At 41.4% G+C, this 19,913-nt stretch overlaps 1 protein-coding gene across 1 annotated transcript in view; it reads right to left on the minus strand.

Annotated features, from left to right (window-relative positions):
- The window catches only part of PRKAR1B (protein kinase cAMP-dependent type I regulatory subunit beta), a 91,533-nt gene that overhangs the window by 36,499 nt on the left and 35,121 nt on the right, over window positions 1–19,913 (minus strand). Inside the window, exons 5-6 of the mRNA XM_015876891.2 lie at window positions 2,247–2,308; window positions 1,468–1,514 (exon numbers count right to left, since the gene is read on the minus strand). Of these exons, the coding sequence (XP_015732377.1) occupies window positions 1,468–1,514; window positions 2,247–2,308 (109 nt within the window). The remainder of the gene's footprint in view (window positions 1–1,467; window positions 1,515–2,246; window positions 2,309–19,913) is intronic.

The following is a 19,913-nucleotide window of genomic DNA, read 5'->3' on the forward strand; positions in this document are numbered from 1 at the left end:
GTCTATCAGAGGTTCTGCTTGTTGGTTTTTTTTTAACCATCAAGAAGTTGTTTTTGAATTATGTCAGGTTATATCTGGGAAGAAAACTAAGGTTTCCATCTTACCTGACAGAGAATGCAGCCCCTGGTGCCGTGAGGAAGCCCTTCTCAACATTCACCACCTTGAAAAAGCTCTGAGATCATTTTCTGACACCATTCATATTCCCCTTATCCCCAGGTCAAACACTGAAGACCCTTTTCTTCAGGGTTTTTGGTCAGTACTGATTGTTTTAAAGAGAATTAATCTGTATCTTCAAGATGTGCCTTTATGTACATCTGTGCATCTGATTCAAAGCTAAGGAAGTAATCAGGCCAGGTACAGGGCCTGAAATTATGATTTTAATACTAAATTTCAGCACTGCTCTATAAATATTGCTCTTTTAATTTCTGACACCGTGGATGTGGCAGTTTTTGCTTCTGAGAGGTATGTCTGATAGGAACAGTGAGTCAGACGGATTTCCTGAGCAGCAGCTTCCAGAGGCAGAGGCAGCGTGTGAGGTTTCTCAATCCCCAGCCATACCAATTAGATGGTCTCCTGCCACAAACACACTTCTAAAAAACAACTTGCACTAAAATAACTTTGTGCTCCTGCCTGGTTTTAAAACAAATCATTTTCCTCTTTAAACCCTCCGAACAAAATTCATCTGGGCATCTGAGGAGCAGCACTGCTTAATGAGCAGTCCTACCCAACATCACTGGTATGCGAGGCGTGTAGGAATTCAGACAAATGAGAATCTTGCAGCAGAACTGAACAAGAGTCAGCCTCATACAGCACAAAAATGATAAGAGGTGAACAGATTGCAGTTTGGAGGGCGGTTTCAGAAGAAAGAGTCATTTCCAAGCCTTGCTGATTAACCCACCACATATTCCTGTAAACATTTTGTGGTCTCACAGATCACTTTACACTTATAATAATCTTTGCTTTATTAATACGCTGTATTGTTCACGTATTTGGACCTAATTTTAAACACAAATTAAGGCTTCTAAGATGAAACTAACTGCCTGAGGCTGCATCTCAGTTTGGAAGGAAAGAAAAAACCACATCAGCTAACTGATTAAAGAAAATATTTTCCTTTTGGCTGATCTGAACCCTCGGGTGCATTCCAGCATGGTGGCCTGCTCTGCCAAAGACTGCACACCTCCAGGTGTGGTTAGGGTTCTGAAGATAATGTCATTTGCTTGTTTTTGATACCATATTTTCCTGCTTGGAATGGACAAATAAGCTGGGATGTAAAACATGCCAATTATGAAATTATGCACAAATGACTTAACACAACAAAAGCGAAGCAATGAGACCAATCCTGTGAAATCTATTCCAAGAACAAAGGAGACAGAACCACAGAACATTGCTGGATCAAACCGTGTGCCAGAGCATAAAATGGAATTAGGTAAATTCACAATAGGTATCAGACTGTAAGCGTGTACTTACATCCACCTCGCCTTGGTCAATCACATAGAAGTTGTCTCCTTCATCACCTGGAAGCAAAGTATAAAAGGTGGCTGTTTCCTGAAGGTCTGCTAAATTAGTCAATAATTTCCTGTCTCTGCGTTTAATTCTGTACATATTTGTACAGGTTTGTACAGCAGATTACTTACAGGGAGATTCATTCTCTGAAAGAGCTGTGCCTGTTTTCCTTCATAAATCAAAATGTCACTACTATTTCTTCCCAGTATCTTTCAGTTGCATTAATTTATCTCTTTTGATTGATTCAACACTTCAGTGAATGTAAACATGCAAGAGGCTTTATATCCTGAGGGCACTGAAGTCCTCCACAACACGCTGCAGGCATGCAGGTAAGTTGCCAAGTGTGATAACTACGATACAGCACAATGAGGTGTTGAATATTCCCAACAACCATGAAAATATTTTCCATCTCTAATTACTCTCAGCTAGAATGTGCCACCCTTATGCATTATGAGCTGTGCTTCTCTTCCTGAATATCTGAAGTTAAGGAATGAACATCTACATTTTCAATACGACTTATCTATGTTTAACTGTAGCATTTTGAGACCATACAGATTTAGAGTTGGAGGGCTCTACATATATTGAGCCTACATCAGTGGATTTATCACACAGCCAAAACACCGACAAACCTCTGGAATATGGACACTGTTCCCATTAAGCGAATAGGGCGAACTCTCAGATGATGAGATGTGCATTGTACAGTCTCAGCAAATATGCAAGGGTGAAAAAGGGGGAAGGATTACCTTGCTGTATGACTGTTTCTCCTGCGATGTGTGTAACAGGAAACATGGCATCAAATATGTCACTGGAAAAGGAAAGAAATGTTCGTTAATGAATCAGCCTTATTTCTTATCTAGCCGGTAGACCTACATTTGTTGTTTCATTGAGACTTCATTAAGAGATATTGCAGAAAAAGAAAAGGAAAATGTTAGATGTGAGTGGAAAGTGAGCCCCTGCTTGGTAACAACTCAAAATAACTAGTTTGGCACAAGCTGTGCTTTAAAACTGTGATTCGGTGTATGCTATTTTGCAAGAACTCCTGAATAAATTGCACATAGGCCACTTCTTATAGCAATGCACACATGAGGCAGCTTGAGCATTTTATTGTCTAAGCAGACAGATTTCAGATTTTCAGCTGCAATCAGTATGAGTCCCAGCAGTAATTGCTAGATGCCTAAACAGGAGCTCTGCTCTTGTGAACATCTGGCCTCATGCGTACAAGCAAAACCTGTTCCACAATGCAGAGTATGTTTGGAAAGGTAGATGGCTCTAAATTAATGTAGCATAACGACTGGCTAGAGATTACACTTACAGTGCAGAAGATGGGAGTCCAAACTCTGACAATCTTAGTTACACTTTGGTGAGTTACCAGCGAGAAGGGAATCTGACCAATGCTATAGAAACACTGAAGCTACAGACGAGCCTAATGCTCATTAATCATTGCTGAATTACACACCTTACTGTGTTCTTAAGCATACTGTCGCATATCCTTAAAAGGCCAGGCAGAGCAGTGAGGGCGAGAATGCACCCTGCACCAACACTTCGGGCAACTTGCCCAAATCCAGTCCTTTGTTTACTGAGGGATACAGCAGGCTGCCTGGAGCCTGGGCTTCCTTTCCCCACACCAGCATTTTGGGGAACTTATTATTTTCAGATGCATGAACAGTACTGAGAAGGGTGCTCCCCACCTCTCTTCACCTTCCTATGCATCAGGAGCAAGGGCTAAGATAAACAGCACAAATAAAAGGCAGCCAGGAGGAACTGTGAACTGGTCTCTGCTGGTCTGGTGTGGGACCGGTCCATTCATGGACCACCAGAAAGAGATGACACACTTCAAACTGGAATGGAGCACATTCCTCACTAACACAAAGGAGTGCAAGCAAGTGAAGAAACGTAAAATTTTCATCAAAACAGCCAGAAGATCAGCAACAAACCTACGTTGCATTTCAGTGCCTTATATGGGAAATGCATATTGTAAAATCCCATTATTAGCTTATTTCCTGTTCAACTGTTCCAGAATTTATTCAGGCTCAGCTCTAGGAAATGTTTCACTCCTAAGTTCAAATTGGTCATGTCTTTCCTCTTAAGCAGCCAGAATGGTTTTGCACCCAGGGCTGAGATGGAGCACCATAGCTCTGTGTCAGCACCTCCAGCAGCTCTTTGCCTCTGCCTGCAAAGGATGCTGAAACCTGTGCTAAGACAATATTTTTTGCCTCTGTTGTTTCATCAGGCTCACTCTGTGCTATTCCTACTCACATTCAGGAAATATATCCATCACAGGTAACAAGCAATTCCACGGACACCAACTTTGCACCCTATTTTGAGTACCATTACAAAGACCTATATTAAATCATTCTGAAAAGTAAGTGGCCTGTATTCTAAAAGCCACCAAACTCATTCTTAATGAACTTAAATGGGATCAGCATTTCTCTGGTTGAAGACTGCTCTGTTAGCAGAAAAGCATGAGTGTGCAGCAGGCTGTGCAGCTCCTGTGCCCACACTCAGCTGAATAGCTGAGGTTCATATGTGACGGGGGAAAGCACCACGATGCTGAAATGAAACAGTCACTGGGGAACCCTGTATCAATCAGACAAGTCAAACTGCTCTTCAGTAGCTCTGGAACCTGGAAGTTTGGTAACACAGAGCCTCCTCTGCTTCCCCACCGCCCCCCTTCCCTGTGCCTGGTCACCTCACTGAGCTTTAAGAAGAGTTCAGTAACATTTACAGGAAGAAAAGGCACTCTGCAGGGCAGAGAACGAAGCCTTCAATGTGATGCATCCAAAAATAGACACGTCACTGTGAATATCAATAACCGAACCAAAATGTGACTGAGCAAACTTGGAAACTCTTTTTTGGAATAGAAACGCAGAGGAAGTAACTACCCACAATTTCAGCCTTTCATCTTTGCTTTAAGGCTGCACTTTATTTATAACTTAACAATTGACCGTACGAACAGTGCCCAATAAATTATGTATAGCACTGCACCCTTCTTCAAAACGTTCCACACGTCACTTCCACAACACTCAGCATTTTAATAAGAACTCACAAGCTCAAACTTTCAGTTGAAGGTGTAATGAGCCCAAAGTCTGTTGGCAGCAACTGCAGTTTTGCATGAATATTTTGCTGCCTCTGGCATCACAAATACAATGTCATTCAGCAAAGGATTCACAAGATGGAGCCTTAGATATCTGGAGAGATTTCTGAAGGATGTCAACAAACACAACCACACAAATGCATGAGTTATCCAAAGTCATGGTGACGCTGATCTGTATTTCTAAAGCAAAACGAAGGGCACACCTTTGGTAAAGAAATACGGGGGACCACCAATATCATGACTGTCACTGGAAACACAGCCCTGTTTCTTTCTACTTGTGAACTATTGTTCTTAACTTATATGGTTAGGCCAAGATCTCTCACGGTGATTAATGAGTCGGGGTGTTTCTGCTTTCGGATGCCCAGTTTGACATTCATTAAACAGACTCAGATCTCAGATGATACGGATCAGGAGGCAGCCTCAAAGTTTCCCAGCCTACAAGTCTGGCAGCCAAAAACTGGGACATTTAGAATAGCACCAAAGAAAATCAGCCCTCTGGAAATTATTGTCATCAAATGTAGCAAACACTTACAATCCCTGCATGAAATCTGGCTTTTCGTTTAATTCCAACTAAGTGTAAAAATCCATTTTGAGGATTTTCTTATTGCTTTTATTCACAGTTGCCGAAATAAACATGTCACAAGGATCAACATGCCAAAATGCTTTGGAAATTCAAAAACGTTTGTTCCTGACTCAAGCCAAAATGTGAAACTGCAGTAAGTGGATATATCTTCTCTCCTGCCATCCGCCCATGTTCCATACTCGGATTCAGCCATGTATCCTGGGTCTGAACTACATTGAGAAAACAAGTGAAGCTTTACATACTGAAGGAGCTAAGAAGTGGCACTCACCAGAGGCACAAGTAATCCAGGCAGGGCCAAAATACAGGTGGTTGCTTTCTTCTTGCATCTTGTGCCTGCTTATGCTTTTAAGCCATTCAGAATCACACACTGGCCATTACAGTTAAAGAAAGGCCCTTACAAACACAGTGTTGCACCCACTCCACCAAAGCAAAGGCATTCTCCTGCAGTTCTGCACAAGCAGGTAGTTGCCTTTCTTGGCTTGGAAGGTATTGTTAAATAATGAGGCACAGACACACACATACTCGTTCCTAAATTACAGCATAAAGTCAGAAAATCACTAGTTAAGTTTTCACCCAATGTTGAACTACCGTGATTTCATCTTCTCTGTCTGAGCTGCACCACCAAGAACACAGCAGCCTCTGTCTCCACACCAGCACTAAACTGTTGACACCAACTGTGCTAGCAATGCTGTGTGCTGAACTGATGGAAAGGGTTTGATTTTTTGCCAGGGTTTTTATTATTGTGCTCTAAACGAGAATTGCTCGCAGGGATTTCCTTATTTTGTTCAAATGGAAATGTTATCGCTTGCCATGTTTCCAGGTGACTCGTGGAGGTAATGGAAGAAGAAAACAGGACTCCAGCTCTGAGATTTCAGCAGCTGTTCCATGAGGCTGCAAACACAGGAGATGCATCAGTGTCTCCTGGGCTCAGCATCAGCATTCAGAGGGCTCCTTCTCGCCCTCTCGAGAGTAAACACTTTTGATAGGCTCTGTAATCTTTCCACAACTGCCCTGTCTGCTCCCGGATCTGCAGCTGGTTGATTGTGACACTTGGAGCCAACCAGAAGGCATCAAGGACAACTTCTGGCTTGGAACTGTAGCTGTAGGTGGAATTGCATGTACATGAATATTCCCATCTGGATCCAAAGGGAGACGCTAGTGTGATAGGACTGATGTATTCCAGGGAGATTTCTGCATGTTTAATTCTTTGTAACTTTCTGATAGTATCATTCAAAAAAATTAAGATTAAAATTAAAATGAAAGCATCTGAGCAGCACAGAACACACAGAACAGTTAACTAGTCCAACAAAGTGAAAGCAAGGAATGTGTTTAGACATGAAATCTCTATCTATGCAATCAAAAAATACCATCTGTCTTCTTAGGGAATATAAAAATGTACGAAAGTTTTTCAGAAAGGTCAAAGATATCAAAGAGCTGCAGCAAGTTTTAACACATGAAGCTTCTTCCGTGAGTGTAAGGGAGAACTGCAAACAACTGTGGTCAGGGCTGCAACCTTAAGGTCTGATCCTTTGCTGCCTGTCATTTGTGTGACTCTGTGACACCTGCACAGGCTGAGCCAGCTCCTGCTTCATGCAGAGAAGGAAAACTCCACTTGAAACAACCAGACTGCAGCTGTTTATACCAGTAAAGAATCTATCACACTGATTGCAAAATAAATGTGATGAAACACTTTGCTGATTTAATTCAGTAGCATTTTATATACCCCGCTTGCCAAGACGTAAATGACTGTGCTAAGAGGAAGCTAGCACAGAGGGCAGGCCCGAGAGCTTCTCTTTCTCGTGAGAAAAAGTGAATGATAAAAATAAATCAGCTCATCTGGTTTTGCACGGAGGCTGCTTGGAGTCAGTGTGGAATATGAGATAGGCAGGGAAAAAAAAGTGCAGTGCAGGTAATAAAGTACAGGCAATGGGCAACCAAGAACAAGCTTGTTAAAACAAAGCGAGAGAACAAGGATTCCAAGCACTTTCAGAACCAGACCATGGCAATGGCCAAAATAGGGAAACTATGTAAGACAATTTATCAGTTTCACAATCAGATTTCTTTCCAGCCCTTGCTGTGCTGAATGCATTACAGGAAAGGAAAAACGGAATAGACAAAACGTATATGTGCTAGGGAAAAATGGAAAATCCTCCTTACCCCGGAGCTCAATCAGAACAATTTCACTGCGCAGGCAAACTCAGAAAGCCTTCAGTGCGTGTGCAACACGGAGATTCTCCTTCCTTTGCTATCTCTCTAACAAAGAAAGCCCTGTCTTCTTGAGGATAGGCTTATAAGACATGTAGCTGCTCTGGCATAATTCAACAATGACACGCAACTTTTTCTTGGAGTAAGACTGCTTCAGCATGAAGACTCCAGTGTTTTAAATCTTTCCAACTTGGAAACCTCGTAAGTTTAGTAAACACGGCTGATAGTAACTCCACCTTTCATTAGCTGTAACTCGTATCTGGGTACTATTTTAAGATTTATAAAGTTCTGGAGGTTTTTCTCTTCTCCTGCATGTCTTTCGAGCAATTGTTCTAATAACAGCTCCTCCTGAAAGGATGAAGAGCCCAGAACTTAAAGCAGACAACTTGCTTCAATTAACACCTGTGTAATGAAGGAATAATTGCAGTGCTTTACCATTGGATGAAATGGGAGGCTTCACGCTATTGTGCACGTAAAGTATAAACCTTTGATCCACAGTTTGTTCCTACAAATGCTGCATGTCACTGCTGATGTACAACACTGCACTGAGAAACAATTACTATTATTGAATGACTGCTGAGAATAAAAGCAGCACTATGCACACGTAAAGGAAAAGGTTCCTTTCTAGAAGCATTTGAAATTAATGGACCAGAGCCCACACCTGCATGGTGTCACAGACACATACCTAAGGCAGAGCCTGTACTGAAGTGTTCATAAAAGTATTACATAGCTGCCCTCATTAACTTATTTTCCTGTTAGGAGAGCAATAAGTTAATTATAGAAATAAACAAGGCTATTAGCAATTGAGAACATTTAATGACCTCATTATAATGACCAATATTTAACTATTATTACAATTCAGCCATACATTAATTTTACCATAATGACCATATAAGTCTTTGAAATTGGACATGAGAACACATTTTAAACTGCAGGTTAAAACAAGAGTCCGTGTCTAATTCCAACACATTTATTAAGTCACAAATCCACATAACTCACAGGCCTGTGAAACAGAAAGAAATAAAACACCATTGCTATCTATTTCTGTGAAGCATTTCCATTTTTAATGATCTATGAAGTCCTTTTATGGGTTCATTAATTATTACAGTCAACGACCAGAATGAAACATTTAAAGTAAAGCATCAATTTATTTTACGGACTCTTTATACGTCTACAAGTCAGTGGTTCACATCACCTTCAACCTGTTAAAAACAGCTTTCAAAGGGAAAGAGCTTCTGCAAGGATCTTCACCTGGAAAACCATCTGCTGTGGTCAAGGGCACTGAGAAGTGATCCCTTAAGAGAGGCCAATGCTTGTGGCTGGTGGGTAACAAGGTACAGGCGCACAGCCCATGGCTCACACCCCATCTGCTGCTCCTGCCCACTCCTCAGAAGCACCATTTCATGGCAGCCATGCTACAAGGATGAGCCCTACACCTTCCCGCACGTCTCAGTGCCAGAGGCACTGTAAGACAGCATGGCATACTCTGTTCAGTTTTGGGATCCCTCATACAGGAGGACATTGGCAGACTGGAGTGGGCACTGAAATGACCCAGGGCCTGGGTCTTGGGCCCTGGGTCAGGGTCAGGGCCTAAAGCACACAGCTGAAGGCAGAGTGGGAATACTGCCCTTCTTCTCTTAAAGACAATCAGGGCAAACCTTAGTGTTGCTTACAGCTGTTAATGGGATGGTGTGGAAGAGGTAGAGCCAGACTCATTAGAGGTGCAAAGTAGGAGGGTGTAATAAAACAAATGGGAACAGGGCAAATTCCCACCTGATATAAAGAAGAAATATTTTGCTCTAGAGGTCATCAAACACTAGAAGAGGGGCCCAAAGGAGGGCAGAAGCTCAAAGTCAGACTGAGCAAGGCCCTAAGAGTAGAGCCAGCAGCCCTGACGGAGCCTGGCTGGAGCAGCAGGTGGGATGGGGGACCTCCATTAGTCCCCTCCACAGACAGGAGCCTGGGGCCTGGCAGCGAGCTTCCCTCGCTGGGAGAGATGAGGTGGGACAGGGCTGAGCCGCAGACACGGCGGAGGCAGGGGAGCGTGAGTCAGGAGGCCAGCTGGAGGAGATCCCGAGCATAATGCACGGAAAGTATGCGCTGTGTGTACAGACGGGGGAAGATCTGCCCGCTTCTGCATAAATAACTGCAACGAGACTATAGCCCAGCTTCACATTGCTGCGAGCACCACGCAGCAATAGTCTGGGTGCCTATCAGCACATCTTCATTTATAAATGAAGTACCAGCGTGTTTTCTTGCAGGAAAGAATCAGTTTGATGAAACTGAATATTCCTGTGGAAAATGGCTGATGTCATTTCCCGATTAAAATGTTTTTTAAAGAGTTGAAGCCGTCTAATGCTCTACTGTGATAGCTTCTGAGAATCTGCTTTTCGCTGTGATGTTATTCAGAAATGAAGTTGCCTAGTAAAAGGTTGCAATCAAAACAAGACACTGTAAAATGATATCTCAATTGACCTTAATCCTATCTGGTTTGTTTTCTGTAGCCTCGAGATTTTAATCTTGGCAGTAAGGTTCAAAATGGGGGAAAGAAATGAAATGCCAAGAGAAAAACAAACAAGAAAAGAAAAAAATCTGAGGAACTTGGGTCACATACAGTTTCTACTCGGTTATGATGTACAAACATATATATACATATATAAACACACACGCCGGACTGCACAAGCTTCCTTCTGTTTTATTAGGGGAAGGATAAGGGATTAGAAGCTCTTTCCTCAGCCAGTGGGTACAGAACTCTACCATGAAGGTAGAGGCATTTATTGAGTTTATACACCGCAAGAATACTGCATTGCTGCAAGTGTCAAATATTGAAGCTTTTACTTTGAGAAACCTCCAAATACGTTATGATGAGGAGTAGAGAAGGGCACTGTAACAAAGTCAGAGCTGTTTTCTGCACACACTGGCATTCCAGAAGTGACCTGGGGAAATGCTTATCGCTATGAAAAATCACGTACATGAGAAAAGTGGGACAGATTCATCTCTAGAGCAATCGAAACAAGGTCGGCGTGTTTGAGCAAACTGAGGAGGATGGCTTTGTAAGTCACAGATGAGTGTACACAATTTACATGTGCGCACCGTGCTATTAATTATTTGTTCCTTCCTCAAACATTCTAGAGAAGAAACAGTAGGTATCATGCTGTAAAAATAAACATTTTCACTTAATTGCTTCTGGTGGGACAGAAAAACAGCATGACAAGAATAATTATCACCCCACAAGAAACCTGTTAGCAGTAATGCAGTGAATTCCACCAGTGATAAAGGGTGACCATAACAAAGTTCCCATATTTGAGTAATTTATTCCTTCTGGTGTTTCAAATCTCTTCACTCTTTAATTTCAAGCTCCCTCTTCTGGACTATCCCAATTAAACCCAAGAGTGCCTATGCAGTATCCCTCATCCTCACCTGAATACTGATAATGTAGCTAAGGTAGTCCTTGCAAATGGCACTGATATGGATCACTGATCTCAAGGGTTACTGCAGCTCTGCAGCTGAAGTTCTTCAGAAATAAATTAGAAAATATTGAGATTTAAACAACTCCCAGAGGCTTGCAGTATAAAATGCACTACTATCTTATCTCTGGGAGCAGAAGCTCAACTTAGGGACATGGCAACATACATCCAAATAATGGGTTATGTGACATTACCTTAAGTAGTGAATTGTGATAAATTACATTGCATGTGTATGTAAGTAAATGCAAAAACCCCCAACCATGCTATGCGTATTGCCTCTTGTTCGCATTCTGCAAGTAAGAGAAATACCTCCCCCCATAACAGTAATGGTGCTTTCTGTTTTACCTTTGAAATTGAGATGGGGAGGACATGCTTTAATGAGAAACAAATGTTATATATTTACGTTTCCTTGCAGCTCTGTGTGTAACAAACCATTCCCAAAGACTTATTCTACCAATTAATTTGCCAATTTAACCATACACAGCATGCCCACTAACAGCTACCTGCACTTGCAGGAACTTGGTAATGAACCTGATACTCATTGATTTAAATTACTTTATTTTTCTGCATTCTGTGCAAGATTCACCCCTAAGAATTCTCTATAAATATTGGAAAATTAAATTGTGTTCTTGTATTATTGTTCCCAAATCACACACTTACTGCTCCTACGCACTATTTTTATATGCATGGCTTCTGCATGTATAGGAAAGGATCGAGTGCCACCAGACAGTACCTGTGCCTGGCAACTCTGGCAGCACAAAGATACATAAGGGACAATTATTTTTGTTTATTGTTAAAAAACTTGACAAATGTTCCCTTTCTGTGACTAGCTGCCCTCGCCATTTAGGATACTGCAAGAATTAGCGGTCAGGTGCTAAACAGAAATGCAGTCAGAGCAGGTTTTTAATCAGCTTGGCGTAAAACAGTTTTGCCTATCAGGAGATTCCTTGGGCACCTCGTGCAAGGTGTGCATCTGTGCACCGGTAGAGCAAGGAAGCAATCTGCAACCAAAGGTAAGGGCTGCAGAGCTCTATCCCCTGCCACTCTGCTGTGTGCCTCCTGCAAGCCAGGGAAGCGCATGCTGCAACTGATCACGCAGAGTCTGACATGCGTCTGCTCTGGCTGACAAGCACATAACATACGGCCACAGCCATCTCCCACATCTCACTTAATTAATTTCCATCCACGCCGCGTTCTCCCACACCTGGGGATATCGAGCAGCTGCATATAATAAAAACATTGAACTTGTGTTAGCGGATAGGATTCAATTTAGTATATAATTGGATCAGCAAATGAAATCATTATAAAAAAGCTGATAAAGGTTATCTAGCTCGAGTTGGAGTTATTTTCTATAAGCTTACAGATCTGGTGTTAAATAGCTGATGAATAAAACTCATAGCTGACACAAAACCACATGTCCACAAGCACTTGATTTTGTATTTGCATATCTATAATAGCTTACAGACATGTGCAAACTCAAACACCCACACGTTTTCCTTATGTTTTCCCTGAGTTTATCATTACTCCCCTTCATCTCTGATTCACAGCTTTTCTGAGATAGAATCTTTACAATAAAATGAACCAGAGATAAAATTTCCCTAGACAATAAATAATCCTTTTGTGAGAGCATTTTAGTCAGCTACATCAATTAAAGCAGCTTCATTTTTTACAGCGTCACTAATTCAGAGAACAAGAAAGTAGACGTCGATTAGATCAGAAGATACACAGGTTGGTTCTTTTGTGATCTCTATGTGCCGGCACCTGAACCAAAGGAGCTTTTCAAGCACGAGAAGCTGCTTAAATCTACTGACTGTACAAATACAGACCTAAGGGCGCACTTTCTTCATCGTACATAAATAGGTTCAGACACAGTCGCATTACTTTGTTCCATCTTACTCAGTAATTTTCCTTCAGACTCTTCACTAAACACTTAAATGTACATCAAAGTAATCCCGAAGACACCCAGCCCCACTTCTGGTAGGAACATGTGCTACTTCCAGCCTTGCCACGTTTATCAGTTCGCTGCCTCAAAAACCCAACCCAAAAACACCTTGTTTTTGTTAGTACTGCCAGGATGCATTCCTCCATATCTGCATCCTATTTTTGAGATGCCTGCTTGAAAGGGAACATGATGAACTCATGGGGCAGGCTGGTGGATCAGCATCAGCACGGATGGCTTGGTTGCTGCCAGCCCAGCTCCCAGCAGTGTGTGGTGCTCACACCTTTCTGCTGCATTCTGCCAGCTCCAGGTCTGCCTTCACACCGCTAGCATCTCTGCTCAGCAAGAAGAACTGTATTTTATGGCATTAAATAAAGACAAACTCAGCCCGAAACAAACTGCAAAACCTTGCGAAGGTACATCATCAACTTGTGTTGTTTCCTCACAACTAAATAACCCTCCCCTCACTTTCTGTTTAATTTGGCCTCTGGTATGACAGAAAGGAATCTTTTTGCCCATTTACACAACTCTATGAATCAAATGCTGACAATGGTAAGCTGCTCCTCACTCTGACTTCGAGGCATGCACCGCAGAGAAGCAGCCAAGTGCTGTGCTTGCTCCATCAGGCCTCACAATAAACCAGCGCTGATATGGCCTGTAGCACACAAATCCCTCTGAACGTTAACTTTGGGGAGAACAAATGCTTCACAGTTCTATCACTTGGAGATTTGATATACGGCTGAGCTGAATTATCTCAACACAAACGCATCTTTGACATTTATTTCTGAACACAAAGCAAGGATGGAACAAAATCACTGTGTATAACTGGACGTGCTGCCACAAAATGCTCCAGCACAGGCATCTCAAAATACTCCTGTAAACTGAGAACTGATTGAGATTAGGCTTAAAAAACAGTCCAAAATAGATAGTCAAAAGATTTTGCTGTTTAAATATATTTTGAATGTAGGGCAAGCTGGCTCTACTTGTGTTGATATGAAATTCCAGAATACAATAAAGAAATTTCAGAAACATCTATCCTAAAGCCCACTTAAAATAAATCCAATTAAAGGGAATAAATAGGACAAGAGAACAACTAATTCCTTGTATTTGGTTCTCTTCAGGGAATATTCATATAAATCCACGGTCTGACGTTTATGCTGTTTCATGTGACAGGGATCAGAATTCTCCATAGTACAACATCTAAAAGCATTTACCCCTACAGCCTGATCGTGCACCTTTGTGGTGAATAACAGAAAGCTCTCCACATTCACAACAGATTTTCTATAGACTTGCAAAGGGTCTCACCCTGCCAGCTCTCACCCATGTGAACAATCACCTCTCAGACATGAAATAAAGGGAATAATTTAATGAAAAATGGTTTGTAGAATCAGGGTTTTAGAGTGAGAACATTCTGGGACAAAGAACATCTCTTTTTATCTGCACTTCTGAAGAGGCCTGTAATCACAAGTATTATATATCTGCTTTGTAATGCAATAATAATGACAAGGAGAATTTTGAGCTCGGTGCCCAAATTAAATGACTGTCCTGGGTCCTGCAGGAATCCTGCAGCAGCTCTGTGTTAAAGACAGGGCTTCCTGACCTGGGGAAACAACTTGTGTGCTTCCCTCATGTGCTCCCAGGGCACAGGATGGCAGGCAGACTGATTCAGAGCCCACTTTGTATCTCATCCTTAGGGGAAAGAAATTTGCAGGGACTCCACCCTTGGCCAAATGGCTTCAGACCCTAATTAGACTCAGTGCTCACGGCTGTTTATACACCATAGCCAGCTGGAGGCAGAAAAGGGCAATGTTTGTGTGAGTTTATGTCTGACCAGCTATGGAGATGCACAAAGCGTTGCTTCAGGCTTTGGGACACTTCAGCTTGGATACAGACCGAGATGTTATCACCCCAAATCAAGTGCAATTTAAAAAGACAACTGTAATAAGAACACTGCGGACAAATTTCACGTTGGTGAGGGTCAAAAGAGTGGAGAGGAGGAAGGCAGTGAAAAGTGTTTCTTAAACAGAGGAGGTAAAGATGACAGGAGATAACAAGGTCAAACCAGGTGGTCTAAAGGTCCCCGCTCACCCTCAGCTCAGGGAAAGATACAGAAAAGCAAACACTTGGGCTCAGGAAGAGTTGCTCATCCAAAGAAAATCTTGGGGGAAAAAAGAGCCATGTCTATCTTTGGCTATCAGCGTAACGCATACACCGTGCTGGTAGGTAAATGTGTGATGCACAAACATATCCTGCTACTACGGGCCACTTCTCCCTCCACTTTAAACATCAACATACTCTCACATTCCAGAGATTCTCTTCAAAAATATACACTTTCAGCCACAGCACGCTTGACAGTTATATCAGAGGTAATAAGAAAAATCTTAAATGAATAAACAGATCTGAAAAAGAACCTACTGATGTGCCATGGGATTTGAAACATTAAGTTGACTTTAAAAAATAGACTAATACATGCAAAGGTCACTAAAATATTTATATTAATGATGGAGCCGAACACTAAGCAGATATTGACTTCTGTTAAGGTGAACCTCAAGATTTATTGTCCTAAGAAGTAAACATTGACTGAGATAAATCCAAGGTCAATATTTACTACTAAGGACAATAAATCTTGATGGTCTATGAAACATAAATAAATATGTATGTATGTATACATTCAGTGACATGGGTCTATCTAGAGATATTCACACAGATTATTTGAAAAAATGATCCTCAACATCCTTTCTTAATGTATATTTTCTTATTTATGCTAAAAGGAACAAATGCCCAATTATGAACTAGTGGCAGATAGCACTATTTGCATATGTTAACACTGATGATATCTAAGGGTGGCATTACTGCTTCACCAAGTGACTCTCTTTGCCGAGTGAGCTGGGTGAAATGTTTCCAAGGCATCAAGGGAAGCCAGCACCCTTACATCTGTAAGTGCAAACTTGCTGCCCTGTTTCCATTATTCCTTGAGAACTGATGCTTCTAATTTAGTAGGTGCCTACAGCAAACTCACTTGAGCAACTGTTGAGCTCTAGACTTAGCAGTAAGAAAGAATTTAGGTACTGGTTATGAGGGAGTGCTTCTGAATTCAGCGTAGCTTTATCTAAGGTCAAGGTTCTTCCCAAGCAAGACAAGCACAGGAAGGTAACACATGGATATTCCGCAAGTGTTTTAACAAGAGGCACTTCTACAGTAGTTGTGGTCAATCCTGTGCATGCTCAGAACAAAGGCTTATCAATCAAACTGAACAAAATAAATAAATAAAAGCACTGGATGACTTTCAGAGTTATAGGCTTTTTCCTTGAACTAGAAAAGCAAATAAATTTAACAGGAGTGCTGACAAAAGTAGACCTTCTTCCTCCGAACAGTATACAAGATCTAAGCCAAAAGGAAACAGATGACTTTGTGTGTTTGTAGGAAGTGATTAGAGAAGATAGAACTTAATTTATTAAGACGGGAGATGGTGATTCTTTTGTTGACTTTTCAGGTCAAGTGTTAAAACCTTCTGCAAATAAAGCAGCAGATATGCTGCAACAAAGCCTTAATGGTTCAGGAGACCCGGCTTTTTTGATGCCATACGTTTTTCTTGTTCTTTGAACAATTGTTTTGGAAAGCAAAGTGAGAGAAACCTGCAGCCCTTACCTATGCCTCCCAGTGGCCTCCACTCTGTAAACTGCACTGTCTTGGGCAGTTTGGGGCTGTGTTAGAATAACCCATGCTTACAGTCCCAATGTAGGACATGCTCTAAGGTGAAGAGGGGCAGCATCCACATGATTTCTGCTTTATTCTTTTCCAAGGCAGCCGGCGGATAACAGAACAGAGGGGGTAAAAATAAAAAGAAGAAGAGGCAGAACAAAGTGCTTTAAAAAATCTTAATTCATCTGCTGGCCCGACAAGTCTAAGAGAAAAATGTAGTGCTGCACATACATTGCTGCCCACTAAATCTGCAGGAAGGAAGAACAATTAAAACTGCTGGGCAGGAAAAGGCCTGTTAGCACTGCTACCTTTAACTTAATCTTTAATCTCCTTCTACGCCTCCAACTTGTCACCGCAAACATTAATCACCTTCCAGGTCTTATAGCTGTCTGAGGCTCATTTATATTATTTGTTTTAATGGTCTCTCTTATGTCACTGGTTTTCTGTGGCATACAGTTCTGCCCTTACATCCTGTTTATTGTTTTGTTCTACCAAGTGAGGTGGTTTATTTTCATGCAGGGTCTCCTAAGGCTGCAGTATAACCACAGGTTTCAGTGACGGTATCACAACTGACCCGGAGAAAGTGTACTTCAGTCCATGAAATATAATTGCTCCAAACATTTTAGAAGCCTCTGAAGTCTCATTAATACGAACACTTCATATTTCATTACATTTTATTAATGTTCTTAGTAATTCAGGGCATGTCAGAAAGCTTGAACTCTTTAAGAGGATTTATTTCTTAGCCTGCAAAGAAAAGAAGAGTGATTTTCAACTATACAAAGAATGGAACACGGAAGGAAGGTAACGAACTGACGAGCAAGGAGACAGAATGTCATTCTAGTTTGTGTTCCAGATCCAGAGGCGAAGAGTTCTCTCAACAGACAGAACCACTGGATCAAACTTATAGCCAGTACTTTCTAAATTAGAAGCCAAAAATTCATGTTTGTGTTTCCAGAAGGACTTACTTAATTTTGGGACAGTCCTTTCCAGGAAAATACAGTGCTAAAAAATAGAGTTAATTAATAAGCACAACTTCAAAATGCAAAAGGACTGCTGTCTCCCAAGAGAGGAAGCTGTGTCCAGAAAATGTCTACCAATGACTGTTCTAACAGTAACACAGATCTTGTTTCTTGCAAGCTATTTACCCCATGAGGATGCTCACAAAAAGACTATAAGTGAATGGTGATAACAACTACATTACTCAGAATATTTGCAGTTAATGTCACTTTCACTTTGAAATAAAGCCAAAAACGTTCCCTTAGAATTGAAGTTCTTTTGGCTATTGTGAAGAGTCCCTTATGGATCCTCAATGCAACACAATACGTATTTCATACAATGAGCTCCAGAGGCAATTATGTCACAGTGTACAAAATGATGAGGACAATAACAAGGAAGGTTCTATTTAACTTTAAGAGAGGTACTGACCCAGTAACCTGCTTGGAGAACAACAAGAAGCAGAAACTTCCCTAGGTTTCTATTAATCCCTTCTATTAATCTAATTAGAAATAGATATTTCCAAAAGCAATGTCTACTTCACTAGCATTCTGAGAGTAGTAGCCTCGTGTCCTACTAAATCTGTCAGACATCCCCACAGACTGAAATTCTGCTTCCAAAGGCTGAGGAAGGTGCACCTTAACTGACTTGACGCCAGGAATATATTGTGATCATCTGACCTGTTGTGAACCAACTCAGAAAAGACTGAACTGAAACACACTTTGTTCATCACCTCTGACAGTTACAGATGGATGTCATCCCAAGGTAACCGGTGCAGCTATAGATTGTCCATTAGTCTAACCTCAATAATGCAAGGCTTAAAAACAACATTTGAAGAAAAGAATAATGAAAGTTACAGAAGTAATTGGAAAATGAGACACAGAGCAATATCTGCTCAATCCCTTTATTTGACAACTGATATTCCAAACAAAATAAATCAATCAGCTCTTCAAGGAAGCACGTTCAGCGTTATGAGGCAAACTGCTGGTTAAGATGGCAAAGTTGATTGGGAAGAAAAACTCCATAGTGTAAAGAGCAATAATTCAAGGTAGACCAGCAACAGCTGATATTGGAAGAACAAGATCAGAGGTAATTTTAGCAAGAATATTTTAAGGCCTGGCCTTAAGGATTGAAGATCCTGCTATCAGCGGGTATCATAGAAAAAAGATGGACGCCTTTGATGACTGAAGTAATGAAGCTGGAAGGAAAAGCAATAATCCAACATGAAACGCCACGCACGTTAAAGAATAAGTTCTGCTTTAATCTGAGTTTATTAAATGGTGGCTAACTGTAAATTACCCTTTTACCCTTGGCTGGAAAAAGAAAGCAGAAGCACCCTGTGTCAGTACAAAGCAGGTGGCTTCCAAGGGAGCAAGGGAAATGTTAATGCCCCTGATATGAAGCACTTCCGTATAGGATCTCCCTTCAATCCTGTGCACAATTGTAGTCTGCTGTGTGCAAAAGAAACAAAGGAAGAAGATTCATCTGATTCAAAGAAATGTTGGAAAAGGTATTCTGGGATGACAACAGAGAGCCCACCTTTTATAAAAGACGATAAAGAGAGTTTGAAGTATTTACAGCAGTGAAGTTAGAAGAAAAGATGTCAATGCAGTTTATAAATATATAAAGATGAGAGGTACGGGCAAGGGTGAACACCAGAGCTGAAAAAGTTATTTTAACTAATGGACAACAAGGGCATGAAGAATCAACACATATAAACATTTAGTCTGGAAACGAGACACTGTCTTGCCATGGGAACAGAAGTGTTATGGAGCAGCTTTCCAACCACTGTAGTCCAATAAACTGGGGAAAATATAAAAACATCTTAATTTACGCTGTCCAAGAGATAATATGACTTGGGGTCCTACACTATCTGATGACTGTACTCAGTGATCCCAGAGAACCCGCTCATACTGTCCTCCCAAGGACAAGAAGAAAGATGTTTCCTATCAGGGCAAGGAAGAGCGAAACAAGTGCAGGATCACTGTCAGAGAGGACACACTGATTTCTGACAGCCTACTCTTGTAACTGAGACAAAAAAGCTGGAAACCTCATCAGATTTGTTCCTCTCAACTTTTAAAAGATGAGAGGCAGTGCCAAACACTCAAAACAATAACGTCTTGCCTTTATAAACAACCTTTAGTATCACTGGATATAAAACAGAGACTTGGACATCTGCTGAGCATGCCTATTGGATTGGCATCAGTGCTCTCCCCTGGCTCGCACGGAAGGTCACAGGGTCAGGAATGAGACATGTTGTTCTTCAAAAACAATCTTCCATTTTGCCACTGGTAGCTTTCAGAATCCACCTCCTATATGTCTGATGCCTGTTTCATTTTGCCTGCTTTAAAAATTCCCCTAGCATCCTCCAGCATCTGCAAATGAAAGCTGGCAAATCCGTCTGGCTGTGTGCATTGTGTGTAATTG

This window comes from Coturnix japonica, chromosome 14 (assembly GCF_001577835.2).
Source record: "Coturnix japonica isolate 7356 chromosome 14, Coturnix japonica 2.1, whole genome shotgun sequence".
NCBI classification, from domain to species: domain Eukaryota; kingdom Metazoa; phylum Chordata; class Aves; order Galliformes; family Phasianidae; genus Coturnix; species Coturnix japonica.